This window comes from Pelecanus crispus, chromosome 22 (assembly GCF_030463565.1).
Source record: "Pelecanus crispus isolate bPelCri1 chromosome 22, bPelCri1.pri, whole genome shotgun sequence".
Classification (NCBI taxonomy): Eukaryota; Metazoa; Chordata; class Aves; order Pelecaniformes; family Pelecanidae; genus Pelecanus; species Pelecanus crispus.
The window spans coordinates 3,084,714-3,109,656 of NC_134664.1; the positions used below are offsets into that span (position 1 = coordinate 3,084,714).

Below are 24,943 nucleotides of genomic sequence, written 5' to 3' on the forward strand. Positions count from 1 at the left end.
CGCTCGGCCCTTCCCTACCCCCGCCGCGGGTGCCCAAAGCACCTTTGGTTCGATCGAGTCGAGTTCCAGGCTGCCTCGACTGCAACTTCAGTGCCGTACTTTAACCCAAACTCTGTATTTTGAGGCAAAGTCTGTATTTTGAGCCTACGCTTATATCCTAGGAGGGTGGGAGGCGGCGATCGGCCTCCACTCTGCTCCCTAGCGAGAAAAGTTCAAGCGGCTTCTCTTTAGTTCCAACACGCGGAGGATTTAACGAGTGTTTGTTTTGCGAGAAGGAAGGAAAGGTGAAAAATGCCTGTGGGAGCTTGCTGCCCTCCCCGGGCCCATCGCAACCTGCCCGGGCCCATCCGCCTCGGGCAGTTTTCCTGCAAGCCCTGTGGAAAAAAGGATGAAGGAAATGGTTAAATCCTGCACTTTCAGGATTTTTTTTTTTTGCCACAGCTGAAGCTCAGGGTGATTTTGGTTTTTTTTAATAGAAAAACATACTTTATTGCTTTTTAACAATGAAAAGATTCTTTACAACATATCACAGTTGAAGACAGATGTGTTTTTTCTTTTTTCCCACTTAAATTCACGTCACCGCTATAAATCCAGATTGGTCCACTCTCCCTGGGCTTATCTCCGCCATCCTCGCTCCCTCCCGGGCCGGTCCCGAGGCTGCCGGGACATCAACGGCTCAGTCCCAAGCATGAAGCACCTCCCCGGAGCCTCGGTGAAGTGTTTCCTGCTGGAAAAAACCGGCAGCAACACCAGCGTGAGCTGTAGCTGCTCAGGGATTTGTGTCTGAAATTCGGTGGAGGGCTGGAAGGGAGCAGGAATAGCGGCTCGGCTCGCGGCCTTTCCTGCGGCGCCGAGGGAGAGATCGCCCTCCCACGGGGCGACCGTAGCCCCCGGGCTGCCGGAGAAGCGAAGCTCGCGGCCCTCGCCCACGTGCCAGGTTCCATTTCTGTTCCGTGTCCATCTGCCGCTGTAATTTTCAAGTGAACGGGAGAATTCGAAGCCACCGTGTACTCGGCTTCGTAACGGTTACTATTAAACAGCCACTTCTTGAGAAGAAACTTTACCCTCACAAAGGGAAAGTCAGCACCAGGCCTGCGGTCAAGAGGGACGGGGCGGGAGCGCGGGCGGGCTCACAGCAGCCGCCCTCGGCACTCGATAGCCCCGCAGCAGCACAGCAGCTCTTTGCCTTCCACGCTGCCCACTTCGTAGTTGTAATCCCACGTCAGCTCTGTGCCGGCTCGTATCCTCCTGGGAAGGGGAAAAAACAGAAAAAAAGCAAAAAAAAAAAGAGCACAGGTTGGGAGAAGAGGCCATTCCAAAACGGATAAGCTGGGCCTCCTGCTGCAGCTGACCTCTCTGGCCAGGATGGCGCGGTCCAGCTTCCCCTGGGGCCAAGGGTGAAGCAGCCGGCGCGGCTGCCTTCGGCTCCGCAGCGAGCAAAGGGACAAAGTTCCCCGTCGAATCACTCCCGTGGGGCTTCACAGAGGAGACGCCACGCTCGCGGTGCCCGAGAGGCACGTGGCAGGGATTCGCCCCCGCCCGGCGCTGCCCGCGAGGTTTGCAACTCAAACCAAGCTGGGCAGCCAGCCGCTCCGCGCTTAACTCTCCCCTTTGCAAAAGTCTAAACCCGATGCAAATCGCACCAGAATCTCCAGCGCTTGTGTAACAAGCGTCTCCCCCGCTCAGGCTGGTGCGAAACCGGGGACTGCGGTTACCGCGAGCAGGAAACGCCCACGCTGGTCACGCAGCCCCGGCCGAGGAGCTGGGTCCAACCAAGCCCCGCGAACCGGCAGCCCTTCCCCAAGCGCCTCGGGACTCACTTGCTGGCGAAGAAGGCGACCCAGGGGAAGCGGAGGTCGTGCGTGTCCACAAAGACGTTCTGCACGAAGAGGTTAGGACTGCAGCTATGCTGTACAGGGAGCGGAGACAAACACAGTGAGCAGGTTCTTGCGTCGGTCGGGCCGCGAACCAGCCAGCAGTAAACACAAGCCGTTATAAAACAAGCAGCATTCCCCATTTGTCCGCCACATCCAGCGTAAGCCTGCTGAAACAGGACACACTCCCTCCCCGGCCTGCGCAACCAGGCGTGAGTCACAAGATCCACACTCGCAAAGGTAACGGTCGCTGGAAGGACTGAGCCACCCGGCTCGCCACGCGTCACGGGGCCGGAGCAGCTGCCCTATTTCAGTCGGGAGGGGGTGGATCATCCTCCCAGTCCCGCTCTTTTCCCACTTTTTTTACTGCATTTATCTAGTCTCGGGGAGGAACAGGCCCACTGGAAGGACAGGTCACCCCGAATACGTCCCTTCGCCTTCTCAGCGGCCAAGGGACGTTCCCCCTGCGTCCCCTGCCCAGGGCGGTGACTCACGTTGAGGTACCGGCCCAGGTTCCCTTCCAGCTTGGCGTCGATGATATAACACGACTCCTCTCCGTCGTAGAACTGGCGGGTGGTTCTGCGGACGGGCGCGCTCTCGCCCTTGTCGGCCGCTGCCATGTTGGTTGACTTGATGGCGATCCCGTGAGTCGATTTCAGGGCAAAGCCTCGGGTGGACTTCACCGCCACCTGCCTCTTCACAGGACCTGCCACAGGAGAAGAACAAACGCTGCTGCGTTCTCTCTCCGTCTGCTGGAAAAGGAACCCCACGGCAGCGCTGCTGGCCCCAAGACGCTCTCCTCTTTCACACAGGGGTAATAAACCCCTGAGAGACGCAGCTCGGAACTAAACCGCCGCGCTGGGATGGCTCCGGGGAATCTCCCAGCTCTCCGCTCGACCCCGCGGTGCCGGCAGACCCACCACAAGAAGTCTCACAGTTGCTTTTTCTTAGATATACACACACACACACAAAAAATCTAGTATTTGAGGACTCGGTTTTGCAGTTATGTCTCAAACAACCCGTGGGGAAGCTTCCGACCTCGGTCGTTAGACAGCGCAGAGGTGCTCGGCACAGGGCGCACCACGCTCGCAGCTGCTACGTCCTCAACAGCCCTTCCTGGTGGTTTCTGGCCAAAATTTGTTGCTGTACCCTCTGTACTTTCAGCGCTCAGCCCTTGCTCCTCGCCCAGCGGCTGTCCTCACCTGACCCAGACGAGGGGTTCTTCTTGTCGTCCCCTTCCTCCTCCTCGGAGCCCGAGGAAATGGTCTGGATGTCGTCGCTGTCGTTGGTGGTGCCCTGGGCCTGCCCCGCCGCCGCCTGCCCGTTCTCGCCCTCGCTGTCCGTGCTGCTCGACAGGGTCAGCACGTCCTGCGGAAAGGCGTTAACAGCTCCCGCGCGCAGCCCGGGTCAGGGGAGAGCATCGCTCCGTCACTTTCCAAGCGACCTTCAGGGCTCCCTTTTTTCCCCAGCAGTATTTTGCTCTCTTTTAGCAGAGGACCTCTGTGCTCTAATAAACCCTTTTTAAGTGGATCACACACGCGGACACTGCGATCAGAGCCGGAACAGGACAGAAACCCCGTCCCAGAGAGCCGAACGGGACGGACACCCCGTCCCACAGGCCAACATTTGAAAGAGCAGCGGGGTCTCAGGGGGCTGGTTAGTCCTGCAGCACCCAGACTGCCAGAGACTCATGAACCTGCACCATGAGGCGCTCTGGGTTTTGCAAGGAAGGGAGAAGACCCCAAAACCCAAAGATCGTCCCCCGGGATGGCTTCCTAGACGCGTCTCTGCCGAGCAATGGGTCCCTGGTGTGCTGGGTATGTGAACCAAGGTGCTACACCCCATTCTAACCCACGGCCCAAACACCATGCTGCGCTCTTTTTTGGGCTTTCGGAACCGTGAAAGACCCCCACTGTCTGAAGAAAAGCAACCCCCCCTCCAGGAAATCACAACGACCAACCACAAGCCCTGTGCTGGTGCTCAACTGGGAATGCAAGCGACATAGAAACAACCCAAAATAAGGTTCAAGGCCTTCATCGAACCAGTCTGGAGCTGTCAGGCAGAGCCAGACCCACCCCTTCCAGCCCACGCCTGAAGCCCCAAGGATCACCGCTTACATCCGTGGCAGGCTGCGGGGCGAGGGAATGCCGTCTACTCTGGAGCAGAGCGGTCTTGCTTGTTGGCCTCCGGATCCCCTCCAGTTTGGGAGGGCTCGGGTTGTAGCCGTACATCCTTCCCAAGTCGCTTAGCCTGCGGGGCAAGGACAAGAGCGGGTCACGCTCGTGTCTCCAAGGGAGCCTGCCTGCAGGCCAGGCAGACGCAAAGCGGAGAGCTGGACAAGACTGGCCGTCTCCAAGCGTTTAATTTGCCGGTGCACGTCGGGGCAGACCCCAAACCCTCCCGATCTCGCAGTTTACTCCGGCAGTGCATTAATAGAGTTAAGGGGCAGCCCTAGAGTTGCAGCAATTCATTCCGAGCGATATTTGGCAATAAAAAGCAGGAAAATATAATTTAAGGAACCTTACCCGGGAATTTTGGTTGGATCTTCAGGTTCCTGCAGAGGGAAAAAGTACAGAAGATTAAAATCTCCTTTTCGGAGCGCTCTTCAGCCCTTTGGTGGAAATGCTCCCCAAAGAGCAGCCCCGGTGTGAGAAGCCAGCCATCCCCTCCGCTCAGTGCGACGCCCAGCCCTGGGGGTGCTCTGCAAGGGCCGAGTTACGACCACGGGTCTCCTGCCCTCCACATCCCACGCAGTGGGTCTCCGAGTCCCCTCTCCAGAGCAGGGGGTGGACAGAGACCACCTGCATCTCCCTGTTGTCCCCAGCCCTCTGTGAATGCTCCCCACACCGCCGCAGGTCCGCAGGCAGGCGCTGGCTCCATCCCTGAGGGCTGCACAAGCGTGGAGCACCCAGGGCAGGAGGGACGCTCAGCTCATCTCGTGCCAAGCGACTTCTTTCATAGAATCACAGAATCGTTGAGGTTCTTTAGGATCTTTACGACCTTTAAGATCATCCAGTCCAACCATTAACCTAACACTGCCAAGTCCACCACTAAACCAATTAAGGGCAGAGGAATAATTTCATGTTTCCTGCCTTGGTGGCTGGATTATTTTTGAATGAAAGTAAAAACTAGGAATCACTAAGGTTGGAAAGGAGCTCTAAGATCATCAGTCCAAACGTCAACCCAACACCCCCATGCCCACTAAACCATGGCCCCCAGTGCCACCTCTGCCCGTGTTTTGAACCCCTCCGGGGATGGGGACTCCCCCACCTCTCTGGGCAGCCTGGTCCAGTGCTTGACCACTCTTTCCATGAAGAAATTTAGAATCATAGAATCGTCTAGATTGGAAAAGACCTTTAAGATCATCCAGTCCAACCATTAACCTACACTACCAAGTCCACAATTTCTCCTGATATCCAATCTAAACCTCCCCTGACGCAACTTGAGGCCGTTTCCTCTCGTCCTATCGGCTCCCTTTGTAGCCTCTCGTGCCACAACTTCCCCCAGGAAGGAGCGAGGCACCTCCCCACCCCAGTGGGCCAAGCAAGCAGGGCAAGGGGACAGACACCCAGCAGCACCAGGGCCCACCCAGCCGTGCGCTAGGGGCAGAGAAGCCGTTCGAGCGAGAGCACAGCTGAGGCCCAACCCTGTGTCTCAGCGTCATCCACGCTCCCAAGATGGGGGGCAATACTCGTCTCCCAGTCCCCCAGCCCTCCCTTACGTCTTTCTTTGATGCCTTTGACTCTCCGTCCACGTCGCCCAGGGTAGAAGCGGAGGCTTTCTCTCTCTCACCAGGCAGCTCCGTTTTGCTGGCCTTGGCTTCACCACTGTCGCTCATCTTGAAGGAGGAGGCGCTGTCGTTGTCCTGGAAGCTGTCGGACATGCTGTTGGAGCTCAGCCACGAGGCCACTTTGTTCTTGGAGGTCTCCTCTGACACTGGCAGCTTACAGGAGGCAGCCACTGCCGTCTCGTCGTGGCTGATTTGCCGGGTGAGCCCCGAGTCCTTGGAGGCTGTCTCCGACAGCCCGTTCTCCTTCTGGCCCCGGGTCTGCCGTCGCGTGGCATAGCTGCGCCAGACCGAGCTGGTGCTGAAGTCCTCGTCCTTGCAGAAGTTGTCATCAGAGCTGTCCTCGTTGGATTCCTCCTGCTCCTCAGTGCCTGTGTTTTCCTCCTCTTCATCCTTGAGGTCCACCCCGCTGCTGTCAGAAGAGCATTTTGCGTCGCTCTCGTAGCCCTCCTTGAAGTTCTCCACGCTCTCAATGTGATCCAGGTTTGCAAAATATTCGTCACCCATCTCTAACCCCTCTTTGTCAGCAAAGTCATCCGTGAGGATTTTTCCTGGGGGTGAGGAATAGAAAACTAAGCATGAGTTTTCCAGGGATGATATTCCTACCCCGTAAATTTTATCCTCCCCAAAGGCTCGCCAAGGAGCAAACAGGCCTGACCCCACCTTATTCCAAGGCCGGCGTGGGAAAGGACAACATATCACCCTGGTACTCGAGTTAATGAAAATCTGAAGCACGTGGCTGATCTAGAGTGGGCCCCTGTGAACATCCAGGCTGCCAACAAGGAAATCTCTAAACAGCAATTTAAACAGGGTGACTGCCTTTTAACTTTGAAGGGCAGGAGGTGAGGGTGTAGCACAGAGGCAATATTAACGGCAAGAAACCAGAGCACCAGAGCTCAGGCAATACCCGTGGTTCGTTTCACTTCAGAGTTAACGCAACCGCGCTGCGCAACTTCTGCATTTTATGGGTTTGTGCCAACGTGCCAACGACTGGTTCGATGTAAACAGGAAGCAGGTATGTGTTGATTCACCCTCAGCACGCAGAAACAGCTCTGGGGACCCGAGCGTTTCTCTTGACACCGGCACTGCAGCCACGCCGGTTTCTGCAGCATCTCGTTTTAGAGTCAGGCAAGGGAGGGGCATCAATCAGGAAATCAAAGTGCTGCAAGTTCATCATCTAACTTTTGGCTTTCCTATCTCCTTAACAAGTACAGGAAGAGCTTTGCGCTTGTTCTGCTGGGTTTTGCATTTTGTGGTAAACAAAGCCTACATCTCAGGCCTGATGCAAGCTTGACACAACCAGATCTTTCCAAATACTTATTCCCCCGCCCCTTCCTTAACCAAAACAAAGCAGATTCATATCTGAACCCAGCGGTCACTCGTAAAGAGCTCTGGCTCAACAAAGGCTTTTCATTCGCAGCACCCATTTCCAAACCAAGAGGCTCGTTCAGCAGGGTGAGCTCCTACCTGCATAGATGCAGACAAAAGAGCCTTTAGCAATATCATCAAGGCAGCGAATGCCCCAGCCTTTGTTCTGCGTCTTGAATAACTGCAGTCGGACTTGGAGCCCGTGTTGGACCAAGCGATTGGTGCACATGTTAATGTTGCACTTGCACCTCTTGTTACACTCGTAAACTCTGAAAGAAAGGAGAACAGTGACATAGAATCATAGAATCACAGAATGTTTTGGGTTGGAAGGGACCTTTAGATCTCACCCAGCCCAACCCCCCTGCAGTGGCAGGGACAGCTTTAACCAGATCAGGTTGCTCAGAGCCCCGTCCAACCTGACCTTGAATGTTGCCAGGGATGGGGCCTCTACCACCTCTCTGGGCAACCTGTTCCAGTGCTTGACCACCATCATTGTAAAAAACTTCTTTCCAACACCTTCCCCGAGAAAGCCATTATCCCCAGACCTGGTGTCATACCAGTAATGATGCAAAGGGACTTGCAGCAGCAACTTAATGCTCAGCAGAGTAGGGAGAGCGTAGTTGCCGGGTACTACGGTAACGCACAGAGATCCCGGGCCACACGTTAGCAGGTGAATCGAGAACAGAGGCAGGTTTTCAGCATGTGCACTTAGCTCTGGGAAATACCGCCTCTCCGACAGCACTGGAGGCTCAGTTTCTGGGGCTTGTTATTTGCAAGGGAAGGAGAAGAGGCAGCTCTACTCACCCTGTGGGGAGGCATTCTTCCAGCCGTTTGTGCTGGTATCCTGAATTGGGGTTGATCTGCCCGCCTGGGGTGCAGCCCGTTGCTTGGACTGTCAGCTGGTGACAGGCACATTTCGATCTAGAGGGAGACACACAGAAAAACCCACCCGTGCCCCAGAGGTTAGTTTTACACACTGGTTTTGCAGGAAGAAAAAGAAATCACATCTTTCCATACGCGGATATGCGGAGAGATCACAGAATCATAGAATCATCGAATCGTTTAGGTTGGAAAAGCCCTTTAAGATCATCCAGTCCAACCATTAACCCAACACTGCCAAGTCCACCACTAAACCAATTAAGGGCAGAGGAATTACTTCATGTTTCCTGCCTTGGTGGCTGGATTATATTTGAATGAAAGTAAAAACTAGGAATCACTAAGGTTGGAAAGGAGCTCTAAGATCATCAGTCCAACCGTCAACCCAACACCCCCGTGCCCACTAAACCATGGCCCCAAGTGCCACCTCTGCCCGTGTTTTGAACCCCTCCAGGGATGGGGACTCCCCCACCTCTCTGGGCAGCCTGGTCCAATGCTTGAAACAGGCACACGGGGCTTGACCTGGAGTCAAACCTGCGACCCACCAGAGCTGCGTGGGCTCAAAGTCCAGAGCAGGTCCACCTCGGGCTGTTAGCAGGGTAGGTAGCACAGTCCAGGTGCTGTCCCCCACCCTCCAGGCCCAGCGGCACATGAGGAGTTCACCTACTTGTCTCTGCAGCCGTCTTTGCAGTCGCAGCCCACGAGGAACTCCCAGCTGGTGTTGATATAAACCCCTTTGCCGGGGATGCGTTCTTTGCTGTAGGCCACCTGCGGAGGTGGGGTGTTATCGATCTCGTTGACGCAGGACAGCGGCACGTCCTCCCTGCCCTTGGTAATGTCTGCGATGTAGTAGTAGGGTTTGCAGGGCTGGAACTTGCGATCTACCAGCACGTACGGGTCCAGGCAGAACATCTCCAGGAAAAGGAAGTCGCAGTCTGTCTCAAAAAGGTAGCGTTCGATCTCTTGCATGGTTCGCAGGCACAGCCCGCATGGCGTCTTGTAGAGGACGTGGAAGCCCATCTTGCGGTTAACCCGTCGGCGGGCTGTCATCCGTCGGAAGTCGTAGAGCAGTGGGATGAGCAGGGGGTTCTTGCTGCGGTACTGATCGCTGCGGATGGGACGGACGCGGGACAGGCAGGTGTAGCTGCAGACGTGCGGCAGGTAGAAGAGTTTCTCCAGCGGGGCTCGGTAAGAGGGCTCGTTGGGCACGCGGTCCATCATGCCATGGAAGACCTGTGCTGTGCCGCTGCCGGCCTGGCCGCTGGAGAGCCTGTTATAGGAAAAGGCAAACACTGAGCGACTGTGGCTTAAGGAAGAGCGGTGCTTTCTCCTCAAACGGCAAAGGGATTTTAGGCACTGAATTCCTATCAAAGCAGCTGCTAGTTAAATACTGGGACACCCCATTAGCTTTGCTGCTTAGGGCAATTAGACACAAGCACCAGCATCCCCTTGGGGCCTGCCTAGCCTTGCCCCCAAGGGAACAGCAAAGGGAAGCAAGCAGAGAACACACACACAAAAAAAAACCACCACGCAAATCAGAACTAGGGAAGTAGAAACAAGCACAAGCTGGTTGAGGTCTCAGAACTGGGATCACAGCTTCTGCGCTGTGCATTGATCACTACAAAGCCAGCACTGTGGAAAAGCCACCTGCAGATTTACATTAATAGCAGCTCCGCCCTGGCCTCAGAAACCTTGTAGAACCAAGAGTCCTCTGAAAACAAGCAGGGTCAGAGGCTTTGGCCAGGGTCCCACTGGGCTAAGTTCTGGTCAAAACTGATAAGAGACCCCTCCAAGCTCAAGCCAACAACAGAATGTAATAAACGGTTGTCTGGGAGGGAGAATGAGATAAGAGGAAGACAAATGCTCAGGACCGGACAAGCTGGCAAATAAAGGTGTTGGTCCGTAACAAAATAAACCTGCACTAAACCAAACAAGCATCCCAAACTCTCACAAGGACACAAGGATTTGCAATGTGTGCGAACAAGCTTTGCTTACCGGTGCTGCTGGGACGCACCGGTCCTTCCTGCCGGAGGCGTATCGCTTAGGACAGGCGAGGAAGGTGACGACTGCCCAGAGCCCACGGAGCCAGGACGGAAGGAAGTGCTTTTCTTGGCCACTTGCTTTCTGGACTGGGCCAGCTGACCATCAGCGCACCTGCACAAGGGAAGAAGGGAAGCGATTTGCAAGATGCACACGTTCACGCATCTGGTAGGATTTAGACACGGGGCAGTCAAAATAATGCTCCATCATGGAAGTCAGCAACAGTGCCCCATCCAAGAGAAACTGGGCAGATTTTTTCCTAATGCATGTGAGAATCAGCTCATTTCTAACGACTTGTGCTACAGCGATCCTGCAACGACCCCAACCAAACGCCACAACTCGGCTACATTTAACAATTACTTCTGACGTACTGCTATTTATTTGGACGTGAGGCATGGGGGTGAGAAGGAGTGTAACGAAGATGTCCAAGGCCTTCATTTCAGGAAGCTGGACAAACCAGTACATGAAGAAACCCCTGCAATAGCAGAAGCAAAAGTTTACAGAGGCTCAATCAGTGCTGCAGTACTGAGCTGTGGGAGGAACAAGAAGTACAGAGGACTCTTTTGTCCATACCAAGTAACAAGATAAGATTGTACAAGGGAATGTAAAAACATCACTGACGAAAGGGCTACGAGGGGCTCCCGAACACCTCTGCAGTCCGATGAACAACACCGGGAAGATGGGAGGCACCGGGAAGTTACTAGCCCTCGCACTCTGAGAAAACAACAGCAGAGATTTTCAATCCATTTATACCGATTAAAAAGAATAACACCCCAAACCAGCCACTGGTTTTCCCACAAGTAGAAGAACATAAGTTATGTTAGCGGGGCAGAAAGGGAGGAGACAGTGAGAGCAGGAGGGGGTGACCGTTTCTGCAAACATCTGCCTTAAAAGCAAGGTGTTAACACACATTTCAAAATTCAAGAGCAAGAGAAAAAAGCTTAAACAGTCAGAAATGGCTGACAGCAGCTCCCTGGCACTGTAGAACAACTTGAAAGTGAGACTAAAGAGGGAAGAGAACCAGGCCTTCCTCAGAGTAAACAAAACACCAAAGTGAAGAAACCATTCTCCCAGTTTTAATAATCTAAAACCAATGTGTTTTTAACCCAACAGTATCCCTCAGGACAGCGGGGACATGGACATAGTACACTGCCTTCAGCCAATGTTAAAAACCAGTTGTCTTTAAGCAGTTCATTATTTAACAGCAGGGCAGGGAAACGTCCGTAGTGTCTGCTTGTATTAGACCTGAAAACAAGATCCTAATGTCAAAGCCTCTGTGGGGAGAGAAAATTAAAAAAAAAAAAAAAAAAAAAAAGCGTTTCTTGTAACCACTGCAAGGACCGTTAAATGGCAAAGGAGAGATTCAGCAGCCGACGAGTCTGCAGGCTGGCTGATCACTGCAGTCCAACTTTATCGTCTTCACGCCGTGTCACTGCACATCCTTCCTACGCCCTCGACAGCTCGGGGTGCCCTAGTGCTAGGGCAACAGCCCGGCTCTTCCTCCGTTCCCACGTGGGCCCCTAGACTGACGGCGGAGGCATCGGCCTCTCTTCTTGATTACGTACGAGATGAGGAACAAGGCTATTATGGCTTTGGTTGTCAAGTCTCGGTCCAAATGGCACAGGAGGAGCATTTCCAAGTTAGCCCCCATACCCAGGGGCAGAATGGGTCATATTGCACTGGTACTTGGAGAGAAACCCCTTCCCGAGACCGCAGGCTGCGGGCAGGTGGGGTTTCTTAGATGCTGCTACACCTGGAGAGCATCCGGTGAATAAAGATTGACTTGCTGCACAGGTTCCTTACAGCTGGGACATCTCCTTTCTCCCTTTTGCCCATGTAGCAAGGCACAGTCACAGCAGAATACGTGCTGGCAGGGGGCCAGGCATCCATAAATTCGGATAGGAAATCCACAGTGGTGACAAAAAAGAACCGGGCCAGCATCTCTCTCCCCTAGAAAGTCCCAGAGCACAGGCTCAGGTACCCCGGTGTTCTCCAACACGCTCCCTTCATCACAAGGCCGAGTTCCTCCTTCATCCAGGCCTCCTTCGGCACTAGCCTGCACCTCCGAGAACGTCCCGCTTGGGCCCCTGGCAGCAGCAGGCACGTGTGCGACTTGGCCGTGGCTGAGCTTTATCAGGTTTGGTCCGTGACCACCGAGACCAACCACTGATCCCGAGTTCTCAGTGCCTCGTAAGTCATTGAGGTCTGCGAGCAGGTCAGTCCAAGTGGAGGAATACAAGGCAGCCGGGGGCCAGTGCCTGGATCGTGACACGAGGGAGCAATTCAGATTTTCAGAAGAGAAGGAGCAAACGTTCTAACTTGGAAATACATCAAGCGCGAAGCTTTAGCCCTGAGTAAGAACACGGCATTTGGTTCAGGGGGTGCTGGGCTGTCAGCTCTCCCGCCCTCAATTACTCATCCAGCAGCCTTTATCTACAGTTTCCCCCAGAAGCATGACTAAAACCAATTTGTGTAACCAGGAAAGAAGCCTAGTCATGGAGGAAACCTGCACCTGAGGATTCCTCTACACAGAAAGGGTGGTGCCTGAAAGAGCTGAGCACTGGAGACAAAACACAAAGGAGGCAGTATGGAAGCAGAGAACTGACTCAAGTACTTACTCCATCTCAGCAGGCTGCGGAGAAACGGACCGTGCAGCCAGCGAGGCTGCCTGCATTTGCTCTAAAGGTTTGTACTGGGTACCAGCTCCCGTTAAATATTGCGTATATTGTACTACAGGCCCTTTGCTCCTGACAGCACCTAGTGGGGAAGGGGAAAAAGCGAAGTATCAACAAGAAAAGTCTGTACCGCCAACCAGAGTTTGCTGCGCTAGCCACAAAATACTGATTTAGCTCCCGAAGGTCACCAAAACAGAGGCATTTGCAATTAACACCAGGTCATTGGCTGAGCTGAGTCACAGCCAGTCACCCTGAAGAGATTCTGGCTACTTCACATATCTGCAGTCTGGTTTTCCGGCATCTTTACACCAGGAGAAAAAGCCCACTGTAAATCTTAAATCTCCAGGAGTTCTGCTAAAAAAAAAAAAAACCCACCAAAACCAAACAAAACCCAAAACAACCCACCTGCCCGGGCCAACCCACAATGCGTTCATTCAAATTCCAGGATACAAATTAAAAAAAAAAAAAAAAAGATGCCACATACCAACATTGGGACGAGTCCTTGCTTGTCCACTTTGCTTCTTTTCTTGGGTGGAGGCTGTGGAAGTTTTCATGCTGAACATGGGCTCAAGGCGTGTGGAACCCCGGTAAATCCACTCACAACGTTTGTCATCCTGCAGCAAGGAGAAGGTAACACTCACAGCACCTATGGCAAGAGCTTCCGGGGGTAAAATATAGGCCTGGGAGACAGCAGTGTGCTTTTATGGTGAGCAGAATTGAATGGGAAGGAGGCAAAGCATTGCCTGAAGGCTCCTGAAAGACCACACAGCCAGGAGAGGACAAAGGCAGTAATTCATCATATCTGGGGGAACACTGAATACAAACCACATCTAGAAAGAGGCCAAAATACCAAGACCCCAAACTTCAAATGCAGTTCTATTCTTAGCCCAACAACTGACTAACGAGGCACTGTTGGAGAAACCAGACTCCCTCAGGAGACAAGATAACTCCTCAGCACGAACCGAATCTGCTCTAGGATATAGCAAGGTTAAATTTGCAAGTGCACGATGTCTTCCCCGGCCCCAGTGGCTATGCGGTTATCGAGACAGGAAGGGAGCCAAGCGGGCACAGAGAGTGTGTCTGCCCCCTTTCTGCAATTTGCAGAATTTGCGCAGAGTATCGCAGCTTCTGCTCAGTTTCTCTCCTGCTTCTCAAACCAGCACTTGTATTTAGACAAAAAACATGGCTAGGTTTTTACATCAAGAGAGGCACCAGGATAGAATACTTGCAGATGACAGATTTTGTTTCTTATTCATCTAACCGCTTTAAAGCTTCACATGCAAAATGCTTTAAAAGGCTTTTGAAGCTTTCCTCATGCAAAGTAGTCTCGCCTTCACGTCAGAATGCACAGCAGAAACTGGTGGTCTACCTACTAAGCGAAATACCTGCTCACTCCAGGAGCCTGTCTGACATTAGCAAGGAAACTGGACTCGACCAGCCCAACAGAGTCAGCCCCCCCGCCCCAGACTCAAATTTAAGCCCATCTTCCACCTCTAATGGGAGAAGGGAAATTTCCCTACCAGGAAAAGGATTTTAACCAGACTGCCATCTACTTCTTCCACTCTGGATTTCCACCAGGTCCCCTCCCACTCCGTTTTGATCAGTTGGCCATTCTTCAGCAGCACCATGGGACGGTTGGGGTAGGCCGTGATGTACTCCTCAATGAAATCGCGACAGGAAACATCCTCTATGTCTTCCCAGGTCTTTTTCACTGTTCAGAAAGGGATGGAGGGGAGAAAGGGAAGAGGAGGAAAGACTCTTACAAAGAGAATCTTTAGATCTTTTTTAAAGAGATCCCAGATGGATTTTTACATAAGAACAATCAAGCAGCAATCCCGAGCAGTCGGATTTTTGGTGGTAGGGCATCCAGCCACGTTAACACACCCAGAGTGCAAGAAGTCACAGCACACTCGCTCTGCTGGTAATAAACCAGTATTTCCTCCAGCTTCATATGCAAATGTCTACAGGCACAGCACCGGAGGGGACATGCAGTCTGTTCCCTCTCTTTTGAGCCCAGGCTCTTTCATATACCCAAAGGCTCTCCATACAATTTCAGCGTTAGGACACAGGAGGGGCAGAGATCACTCACATGGCCTGCAGACTGGGTACAGCTCCCAATCCTTGACATATGAAGCGTAGCCATCATCAAAGAAGATAAGGAACCTGGAGAACAGCAAAGAGAACAAGCGTTGGAAGTTGGAATTAGAAATGCAGCTGAATAAAACGCAGCTCCACATCATCACATCGAAAAAGTGGAGCACCTCTTCTGTTTCTTCTGTCCCAAAGGCCCTCAAATCAGATACGGTGGATAGGGACAGAATTAAGTGATCGTTTCTGCCGTGAGACGGTGAGCTTTACAATACTGCCGCTTCCCTTGGCTGTTTCCGAACAGCTCTCCCCCAGCCCTGAGCTATCCCTGCGCTCCCAAAGCCAGAAGAGAGGCTGCCCAAAGCCTTGCCAGCAGCCTAGCACAGCCAGGCCCTCTTCCCTCAGCTCCAGCTTCCCTCTGCGCCTCGGCCACAGGAGATAAAGGACGAGAAAAGACAGTTTCATCCCTCCTAATCTCTGCAAGAACAGATATTTTTGCAGCCTTTGGGACAGAGCAGCAGCAGAGGCTGCACACCGTGACTCGAACAGCACCACAGGGAGAGCTGGGGGGCACCTCCGGGCAGGAGGCGAGCACGAGAGTCCCCAGTGCCCGCGGCGGACCGGGAGCTCGGAGGGGAAGACCCGCAAGGCTGGATACGGCACCCGCTTAGTGCCGCGTCTCTCTGAATAATAACTTCAGGACACGGAGCCGTATAAAGGTTGCATTACGAGAGATCAGCATTACAGCCAGCCTAGCCAGGAGGAGTAAATTTGTGATATGACTAATAAATGCAGTTAATTTTCAGTTACTAAGCACGTATCAGATAGAACTCGACACAATTAGGCATTTACGGCAGACCCACATTTGAAACAAACGGGGCCATTATATCCTTTATGAATCTTCTCCGAAAGACCAGAAGCCACAACATCGAAGCAGCCCTGCCCCGTATTTATCCGCGAGTGAAAAGGCTGCTTTAGACCTGCTGTTTCTTCTCCTTAAGTGCTTTGGCAACACTGCTGGCACTAAATGCTTCTAGGGCTCATATTTCCTAACGCTATGTTTTATGCCTTGAGCAGCGCAGACTTACATTTGTGTGATAATTTGAGTGAATTACCAGATACAATTTCTGACTCAGGGACATGAGTAACAGAATGGAAGCTCCACCCAGAGTTTTCAGAGATAAGACAAACTGAAGAAACAACATTCAGAGCTACGTCCCCGGAAAGGGCAGAAAAGAATTTAGCTTGCGCAATAGCAAATATACAAATACACCTTTTTTTCTTTTCTTTTTTTTTCCTAAAAACCAAACCAAACAAACACAAAATCAAGAGAGCGAGCAGTACATGACTGGAGGAGAATTAATACCTGTCTTTATTCTTTACGTTTGGGGTTTCAGCCACGATGCCAGCATACAGCCAAACCTGATTCCCATCTTTGTATTTTGCCACAACCCTGCTGCCAACATAGTGATTCTCAGGTGAAGGGTGATAGTCATAAGCGATGTGATTGCCAGAGAGCAAACTCTTCCCTTTATTATCAAATTTCACTTTGTACTTCTTGCCAGCACCTGAAAGACATTTGAACACAACAAGATAAATAAAAGCCAAGTGATTTCATGCAAGAAATCCAACACCATATACCATTCTGATCCAAGTTCAGAGCTTATTTGAAAGCCTTTCAGAAATTAATTTGCAAGGTAAAAATATTATAGTGGAGATGTGTTGCTTTCACAACTTACTCCAGGTGGCACTAGGTGCTCTGACACAGGAGGGGACCTGCTCCAAGCCTGATCACCGTTACCCACCCAAAGCTTAGGGAAAGCCGCGAGCACCGAGTCGCAGCAGCAAGCGCGGGACGTACCGACCGTCTGGATGGCAATCAGAGTCCCTTTGTGCCACGTTTTGGTTCTCTTCTTGCCCAGGATCCTCATGCCAACGTTCAGATCACCGTCATTGCTGAGATCACTCCCAGCTGCTGCAGGGCCAACGGGCTGGAGAGCGCCAGGGGTTTCCTGAGGGGCCTGTGCGTCTGCCCAAGGAACACCACCAGAAGATAAGTTAGAAATTGCCCAAAGATTCCCTCTATTATGTACGCAACTGGAAGAATATCTCTCGGGTCCGAGACAGGCAGCGTTCTTGCTTTCCTGTACCTCAGTCAGCCTCACTGCCTCAGTTTTACTGGATGGAGTAATCAGCAAGCGATTTGTTGCTTTAAACATCATTAAAAAGGTTTAAACATCATTAAAAAGTTTTCATGTCATGGAAACTGCACCGCTTGTATTTGCTTCTGGAAAGGGCTACAGAAAATTAGGAATTTGGAATCAATATATCCTAACGGGTCTTTCCAGCAGGGAAAAAGAATAGTTATTTTCTTTTTCAGAAAGAAAACGAACGGGTGTAAGATGCAGACAGGACCAGGTTTAGGGCAGGCACGCGTGCCAGCCCACATCCGTCAGCCCCAGGAAGCTCTCACACGCTGACCTTTTTGTGCGTCTTGGGCGTTTGTTTTCTTGTTCACGGCATCCATAAATTTCTGAACATCCTGGGCGGACTTTCTCATTGCAGCCATGGCTTCCCGCAGCTGAAAGGAAGGAAAGAGAAAGAAAAAGTATGAAGAACCTTTTGGGTTTTTTGCACCAAATACAATGATGTCCTAAGCGTTCCAGCAAAACCCCACTGCAGAACTGCACTATGGTCAGGTCTTTTCCAACTCACCAGAGTCTGATCCTTTGCGATTCTGGGACTACTATCGCCTGCATTTAAAGAGAAAAGAAGCGGTTTAGAACATCTTGGAGAGGAAAAAATCCATCCTAGTTAAGTCACCAAAAGAAAAGGGAACAGAGAAAAGCATCCATGCAAAAGCCTTCTCTGTCCCTGCCAAGAAATCCACTCAAGCAAGGCTTTTCCTAAGCCACCCTTTCTAGACCCACAACATACTGCACAGGCAGCTTCCCTGCAGCAGCAGCATTTGATGGGGACAACAATCAGGCAGGTGGGAAAAGGGAAAAATCCCAGTTTGGGACTCCAGGAATCACGGAATAGTTATGGGCCCCGGCAGATCATGCCAGCATTGATGTTCCTCACATGAGCTAACGGCAATTTCCTACCCGATCCTCTCCTGCTTACGGACCAGCGTAATCCTTATTTGCTGGATATCCTTATTCTGATCCCCTTCCAGGACACTCTCAGAGCTCCATCCCTCCCCTCGGTGGCGCAACGAGATACTGAACTGTGCTTCCAGCCCGAATCGATATTCATGACATCGTCGTCGTCCTCATCTGGGATCTCAATCACTTCCGTGGCCTTGGCAGCCAAGTCCTCGTCCTCAGAACTGCTCTCACGATACTGGAGGCCCAGCTTGGAGTACAGATCCTTCACCAATATCTCGCATTTATCAATGGCTCTGGGGAAAAAGAGAAGGGCAGAGACAGGAAAAGACAAGGTGAGCCCAGCTGTACGTCCCACAATACTGCAGAAAGAAATAGGAACCGACCGCTGGGGAGCTGCTAATTAACTACAACCATGATGAGGTGAGGGAAGAGTATTCACATGAAGGATTTCAAGCCACAGGGGAATAATTTTAATTATCCCTCAATAACCACACACAAACGAACCAATGCGGAATCACAGCGTCAGTCTACAGCAAAGGGAAACGGGCAGCGCTCGAGACATCGGATTCGGCCACCCATCTTGCCCTCCTCTGCTCTGAGGCCCAACTCTGACACATGGCTGCGATTCCAAGCGCACCCACCTTGAAGCGTCATCAAAGAGCCGGTCAACACGAGCCACCTCTTCTTCCTTCTGTTTCACGCACTTCTCCAGCTCCTCCAGTTGCTGTTTCCTCTGCTTCACACACTCAAACTTTTCCAGCTCTTTGTCAATGATATCCTGGAGCTCCTCCATAGAGATTCCCAGTGCGTCCATCACTTCTTGCTGCAGCTCTTTGATGTCCTGGGAATCCATTTCTGCTGCACCTGACAAAGAGGTGAGAAAAGGCCGATGAAACCCTACTACTGTAGCACATCCTCCGAGGCACGGTGCTTGCAAGAGCATAAGCACCATTTTTTGAAAGCTAGTTAGGAAGAAAATATTATATATGTTGTTAAGATAACACCACAAGGAGCTAAAAATAACCAAAGGGCAAGCAAACTGGGGAGCCAGAGGCTCCCAGGACGACCGGGGATTCCTGTCGTCTCCTCCGATCTCTGCACAGACTCTCCAAACCCGCTGAACGCCGGAGCCTTACGCTTCACCACCTCAGCGCCCTCTCCTCTGCAAAACCTGCGGAGCAGTTCCCAACCCTGTGCCTCGCCTGGGAGAAGAACCACGCAGCTGCCTCTCCCAATCTGTCTGACAACTTCACCTTCACGCAGCAGCCTCTCCCAATCTGTCCGACAGCTTCACCTTCACGCAGCAGCCCCCAAGAGCCCCTACCCTCCCCTGCCTGCGGCGTTTAAGGAACATTATAACATCCAGCCCCAAGGATGGCCCCAGCAGTTCCCTCTGTCCAGGCCTGCAGCCTCCGTGTCTCTCTTCAAGCTTTGTCTGGCGACGATCCATTATTTTCGAGTCTGCCCCCCGTCAGCAGCACCCACAGACCCCTTCCTGCTCCCCGCTCTCGCCTCTCCCTCCGGTCTCCCTCTCTGTATCTGAGCACAGCGTCGTCTCCAGCCCCATGCCCCCCTCTCTCCGCTCCAGCCCCATCCAGCTCCTCCTGCCCAAGTTTCCCTCCCAGCTGCACCCAGGCCACCCCCAGCCACGACCCCCCCCAAACCGTGCCTCCAGCCCCGCAAACACAGAGGCGGCCCCCAGCCCCCCGCTGCATTCCCACCCCAGCGACCGCGCGCCTCCCAAACGCACCCCATCGCCCCAACAGCCCCTGTTTCCCAACCCGGCCCGTCCGCGCCGCCTTCACCCCCCCCCCCCCACTGTCCAGCAGCCCCCGCTGCACCCCCAGCCCCATTCCTCGCCCCCCCGTGACCCCAAACCCCCTCAGCCTCCAGGCCCCGCTCCTAACGCCCTTGTGCTCTCCCTTACGCCCTACAGTTTGCTTCTATTTCCAAGTTTCCGTTAGCCCCTGGACCTATAAGAGCCCCTGCCCTACGCTCCCCCCGCCTGCACCCCAAAACGAACCCCCGCACCCCACGTACCGGGAGCTCCTCACGCTCTCCTCTCACCCCGAGCGTCCCCCCCAAAGTCCTCACCCCGATTCCCCCTGCCCCACAGTGTTCCCCCCAGCTCCCCAACACCTCCCACCCCCCAACTCCCTGCCCCACAGCCCCGTCCTCACCTGAATGTCTCTCAGCCCCCTGACACCCCCCTGCCCGATTCCCCTTGCCCCACAGCCCCCTCCTCACCTCAATGCCCCCCCAGCCCCCAACACCTCCCACCCCACAGCCCCCTCCTCACCTCAATGCCCTCCCCAGCCCCCCAACACCCCCCTGCCCGATTCCCCCTGCCCCACAGCCCTCTCCTCGCCTCAATGCCCGCCCCAGCCCCCCAACACCTCCCACCCCACAGCCTCCTCATCACCTCAATGTCTCCCTCAGCCCCCCAACACCCCCTGCCCGATTGCCCCTGCCCCACAGCCCCATCCTCGCCTCAATGCCCCCCCCAGCCCCCCAACACCTCCCACCCCACAGCCCCCTCCTCACCTCAACGCCCTCCCCAGCCCCCCAACACCCCCTGCCCGGTTTCCCCTGCCCCACAGCCCCCTCCTCGCCTCAATGCCCCCCACAGCCCCCAACACCTCCCACCCCACAGCCCCCTCCTCACCTCAACGCCCTCCCCAGCCCCCCAACACCCCCCTACCCGGTTTCCCCTGCCCCACAGCCCCCTCCTCGCCTCAATGCCCCCCACAGCCCCCCAACACCTCCCATCCCACGGCCCCCTCATCACCTCAACGACTCCCCCCTAGCCCCCCAACACTCCCCTGCCCGATTCCCCCTGTCCCACAGCCCCCTCCCGACCCCGCTGCCCCCCCAACACCTCCCTCCCATCCCCCCACCCCCTGCCCCACAGCCCCCTCTGCGCCCCCCCCCCCCCCCCGCGCCTCCCCATCCCCCCGGCCCCACGTTCCCCCCCGCCCCCAGGCCCCTGCCCCGCGGCCCCCACAGGGAGGCCGCACTCACCGAGACCCCAGGCCCCGGACCCGCCGCGCCCCCGGCTGCTGGGGAAAAGGAAGAGAAAGGAAGGGGGAGGTGGTGGTGGTGGTCCACACCGGAAGCTGCGCGACGTCACTTCCGGTAACAACCGCCCCGAACAGCCCAGCTCTCCCCGCCGGCCGGCACGGCGGCGGCGGCGCGACACTGCGCATGCGCGAGGGGCGGGGCTCGCCGGCTACGGCGCATGCGCGGAGGGGAGGAGCCAGGGGCGCTTAAAGGGGCAGCGCCCTCGAAAAGGCGCAGTGCTGCCGCCTATGGGAAGGTGATTGGAAGGGTCGGTGGCGCCTGAGGGGCCCGGGGGTGCTGAGGGCCCAACGGTGATGGGTGGGCCCGGGAAGTGTTGGGGGGCGAGGAGAGCTCTGGGGGGACCCTGTGGGGCGATGGGGAGCTCTGGGAGTGCCTGGGGTGCTGGGGGGTGAGGAGAGCTCTGAGGGTGCTGGGGGTCCTGGGGAGCTCTGAAGGTGCTGGGGGGGCCTGGGGAGCTCTAGGGGTGCTGGGGGGTGGTAGGGAGCTCTAGGGGTGCTGGGGGGGCCTGGGGTGCTGGGGGTGCCTGAGGTGCTGGGGGGGGCCTGGGGAGCTCTGAGGGTGCTGGGGGGGCCTGGGAAGCTCTAGGGGTGCTGGGGGACACCCTGGGGTTCTGGGGGTGCCTGAGGTGCTGGGGGGGCCCTGGGGAGCTCTGAGGGTGCTGGGGGGGCCTGGGGAGCTCTAGGGGTGCTGGGGGACACCCTGGGGTCCTGGGGAGCTCTGAGGGTGCTGGGGGGGTCCTGGGGAGCTCTGAGGGTGCTGGGGGAGCCCTGGGGAGCTCTGAGGGTGCTGGGGAGTGGTAGGGAGCTCTAGGGGTGCTGGGGGACACCCTGAGGTGCTGGGGGTGCCTGAGGTGCTGGGGGGTGAGGAGAGCTCTGAGGGTGCTGGGGGGGGGCCTGGGGAGCTCTGGAGGACCCTGGGGGGTGATAGGGAGCTCTAGGGGTGCTGGGGGACACCCTGGGGTGCTGGGGAGCTCTGAGGGTGCTGGGGGGGCCTGGGGAGCTCTGAGGGTGCTGGGGGGGCCTGGGGGGTAGACAGGAAGCTCTCGGGGTGTTGGGGGACACCCTGAGATGATGAGGAGCTCTGGGGGGCCCTGGGAAGCTCTGAGGGTGCTGGAGGATACCCTGAGGTTCTGGGGGATGATGGGGAGCTCTGAGGGTGCTGGGGGGGCCTGGGGGGTAGACAGGAAGCTCTCGGGGTGTTGGGGGACACCCTGGGATGATGGGGAGCTCTGGGGGGCCCTGGGAAGCTCTGAGGGTGCTGGAGGATACCCTGAGGTTCTGGGGGATGATGGGGAGCTCTGAGGGTGCTGAGGGAGCCTGGGGGTTGATAGGGAGCTCTAGGGGTGCTGGGGGATGATGGGGAGCTCTGAGGGTGCTGGCAGACACCCTGGGGTGCTGGGGGATGATGGGGAGCTCTGAGGGGGGCCTGGGGAGTTCTGAGGGTCCTGAGGGGGCCCTGGGAGGTGATAGGGAGCTCTAGGGGTGCTGGGGGATGATGGGGAGCTCTGAGGGTGCTGGGGGGTGATGGGGAGCTCTGGGGAGACCCTGGGGGCTCTGAGGGTGCTGGGGGATGATAGGGAGCTCTGAGGGTGGCCTGGGGAGCTCTGAGGGTCCTGAGGGGGCCCGGGGAGGTGATAGGGAGCTCTGAAGTTGCTGGGGGGTGATGAGGAGCTCTGGGGAGACCCTGGGGGCTCTGAGGGTGCTGGGGGTGCCTGAGATGCTGGGGGGGCCCTGGGGAGCTCTGATGGTCCTGGGTGGACCCTGGGGAGCTCTGAGGGTCCTTGGGGAGCCCTGGGCAGCTCTGAGGGTCCTGGGGGGTGATAGGGAGCTCTAGGGGTGCTGGGGGACAATGAGGAGCTCTGGGGGGACCCTGGGGAGCTCTGAGGGTGCTGGGGATACTGGGGGGTGATAGGGAGCTCTGGGGGTGCTGGGTGGCTCTGAGGGTCCTGGGACCTCCACGGTGCTGGAGGGTCCTGGGGGTTGCTGGGGGGGCCCAGGGTGCTCCGGAGCACCCTGCAGTGAGGGAGGGCTGTGGGGGGTGCTGGGGGACTGTGGTCCTTGGGGGTCCCTGGGGCCAGCCCGCCCCGGCTCAGCTGATCTGCTCCTCTTCCCAGGTGGAGGTAGGGACGGCGCTGTAGGGATCCACGACGAGCTTGGCGCACCGCGCCATCATGGCCAGGAGGAAGAGGCACATGAGCAGCACGAAGGCCACGGCGAAGCCCTTGTCCACGTCGACTGCCAGCGGTGCCGTGGCGTTCTCCATGCGGCCGGCCCTCAGGTGCCTGGCCCCCAGCGCCCGGCTGCCGGTGGCATCCCTGCGGGACAGTGATGGGTGGGATTCACAGGGGCTGGGCAGGTCGCACTTCAGGGGAAGTACTGGCAGGATGCCCAAAGCAGCCAAAATGGGGAAATCATGGCCTTGAGACATCTCTGATCCTTGTTGCTACCGGTTGCGGCTTGGGGGGGACACCCAGTGTCTTCCCGTCCTTGTCCCAGGCACCCTCACCACAGGGATCTTCATTATTTCACCCTGCCACCCCTTCCAGCTTCCCTTCCCTGCCCAGCCCTCTCATTTCCCAGGAAAAAGCAGGTTAAAATATCCCCCTTGGTTTGATTTTTTTTTTTTTTCCACAGGACCCCACACTCCCTGCTGTGTTAGGTGTTAACAAGCGCACCGGGGCTTGGCTGACCCCCAGCAAAAGGGCCGCTGGCTGGGGTTAGAAGCAGGACAGGAGGAAAAACTGCCGGTAAGTAAACAAGGGGTGGTAAAGGAGGGTTTTTCTCCTTGCTGAAGAGAGAGGCATTTGTGGCAGCGGACGGATAATTAGATTTGTACAAGGTTGGAGGAGAGGTGGAGGCTTGTTGAGTGGCGCCAGGAGAGCCACGTGGACCGAGCTGTGTGTATATAGGCGTATGCCTCTCTCATATATATATATTTTTATTTTTTTAATGTGTTGATAAAGCTATACGTTAGCTTTACCCAGGAGCAGGTGACGGCAGCTCTAACTATGCCAAGGATGGCAAATAAATCAACAGGACCAAGTCCTGCAGCGCCCAGAGATTGCAGGGAAGCCCCCAGCTCTCAGCCCCGGCCCACGTGCGCCGCCGGAGGCAGCTCCTTACCTCCCTGTGGACAGACGGACGGACAGACAGACGCTGTACCCCTCTCCCTGCCCCGCTGTCCCCGGCTCCGGCGTCGTCCCCAGCTGTGGTGTCACCGGGGCTTCATGAATACTGTAGGAATGCGGGAGCGTCGCCTTTCAGACGCTCCCAGTAACGGAGAGAAACAATCCGGCAGATTAAATTCTCACCCGCTATTTCCAGCACCCACTTCGCCCGGCGGGCAAAGGCTCCGGGGTCCCTTCGTGGGGCTTGCAGGGCCCGGCACGGGCCCAGGGTGAATTGGGGAGCGTCGAGGAGGATTTATCCCCAAAATGCAGCGGGGGCCAGGTCCTCTCCAGCCTGTGAGATAATTTAGAGCTGGTCCTTGGCTCATTTCAGACCAAACCGCCCGGAAAACTCTTTGAAACCAAAGTTCAAAGCTTTGGGCTTTGAACTGAGCCGCCCATTTGGCTCTTGTGAAACAGCCTCGCGACGAGCCCTGAAACAGTTTAAACACCACAGAAATCCCCCTGCTCCCTTGGGTTTCTTTATTTTTTTTTTTTTCCCCCCTCTCGAGACGAAAAAGGATCACCTTGAGAAAGAGGATTATTTTACGGCAAAGCTTTACCACCCCTGCGAGAGCCCCCAGGCTGGCGCGGTGTGGTTTTTCCGGTGATTTTTTTTTTGTTTTTGGCAAAGGCTGAGTTTTGGGGTCCTGCCGGTGTCCAGGGGGAGCGGAAGGGGGGATAAGGGGGATGCTGTCCCGGGGTGCCTGGCAGGAGCCCGGGGCCCCTGCTGTGATCATGGGGTGGCCGGGGGCGAGACCTGTGACCCGCAGTCAGCCCTAATTGATGCTTTCCTGGTGCCCCCCCAGTCCTAATCCTCACCCAAAGCCCTCTTCCAGTCCCAATTCCAGCCCCAATCCCTGTCCCAACCCTAATCC

At 55.4% G+C, this 24,943-nt stretch overlaps 1 protein-coding gene across 1 annotated transcript; it reads right to left on the bottom strand.

Moving 5' to 3' along the window:
• Positions 1-1,130: 1,130 nt before the first annotated feature.
• SETDB1 (SET domain bifurcated histone lysine methyltransferase 1) lies at positions 1,131-20,869 on the bottom strand. Its single transcript, XM_075724303.1, has 22 exons — positions 20,840-20,869; positions 18,460-18,682; positions 17,939-18,111; positions 17,424-17,461; positions 17,184-17,289; positions 16,570-16,680; positions 16,075-16,276; positions 14,710-14,783; positions 14,141-14,331; positions 13,105-13,234; positions 12,564-12,702; positions 9,901-10,059; positions 8,573-9,166; positions 7,834-7,950; positions 7,129-7,298; positions 5,596-6,212; positions 4,400-4,428; positions 3,992-4,124; positions 3,077-3,242; positions 2,369-2,580; positions 1,821-1,909; positions 1,131-1,248 (listed from the first exon to the last, which is right to left on the bottom strand). The coding sequence occupies exons 2-22, from the start codon at positions 18,669-18,671 to the stop codon at positions 1,131-1,133; spliced, it is 3,780 nt and encodes a 1,259-aa protein (XP_075580418.1). The 5' UTR covers positions 18,672-18,682; positions 20,840-20,869.
• Between the last annotated feature and the right edge of the window lie 4,074 nt (positions 20,870-24,943).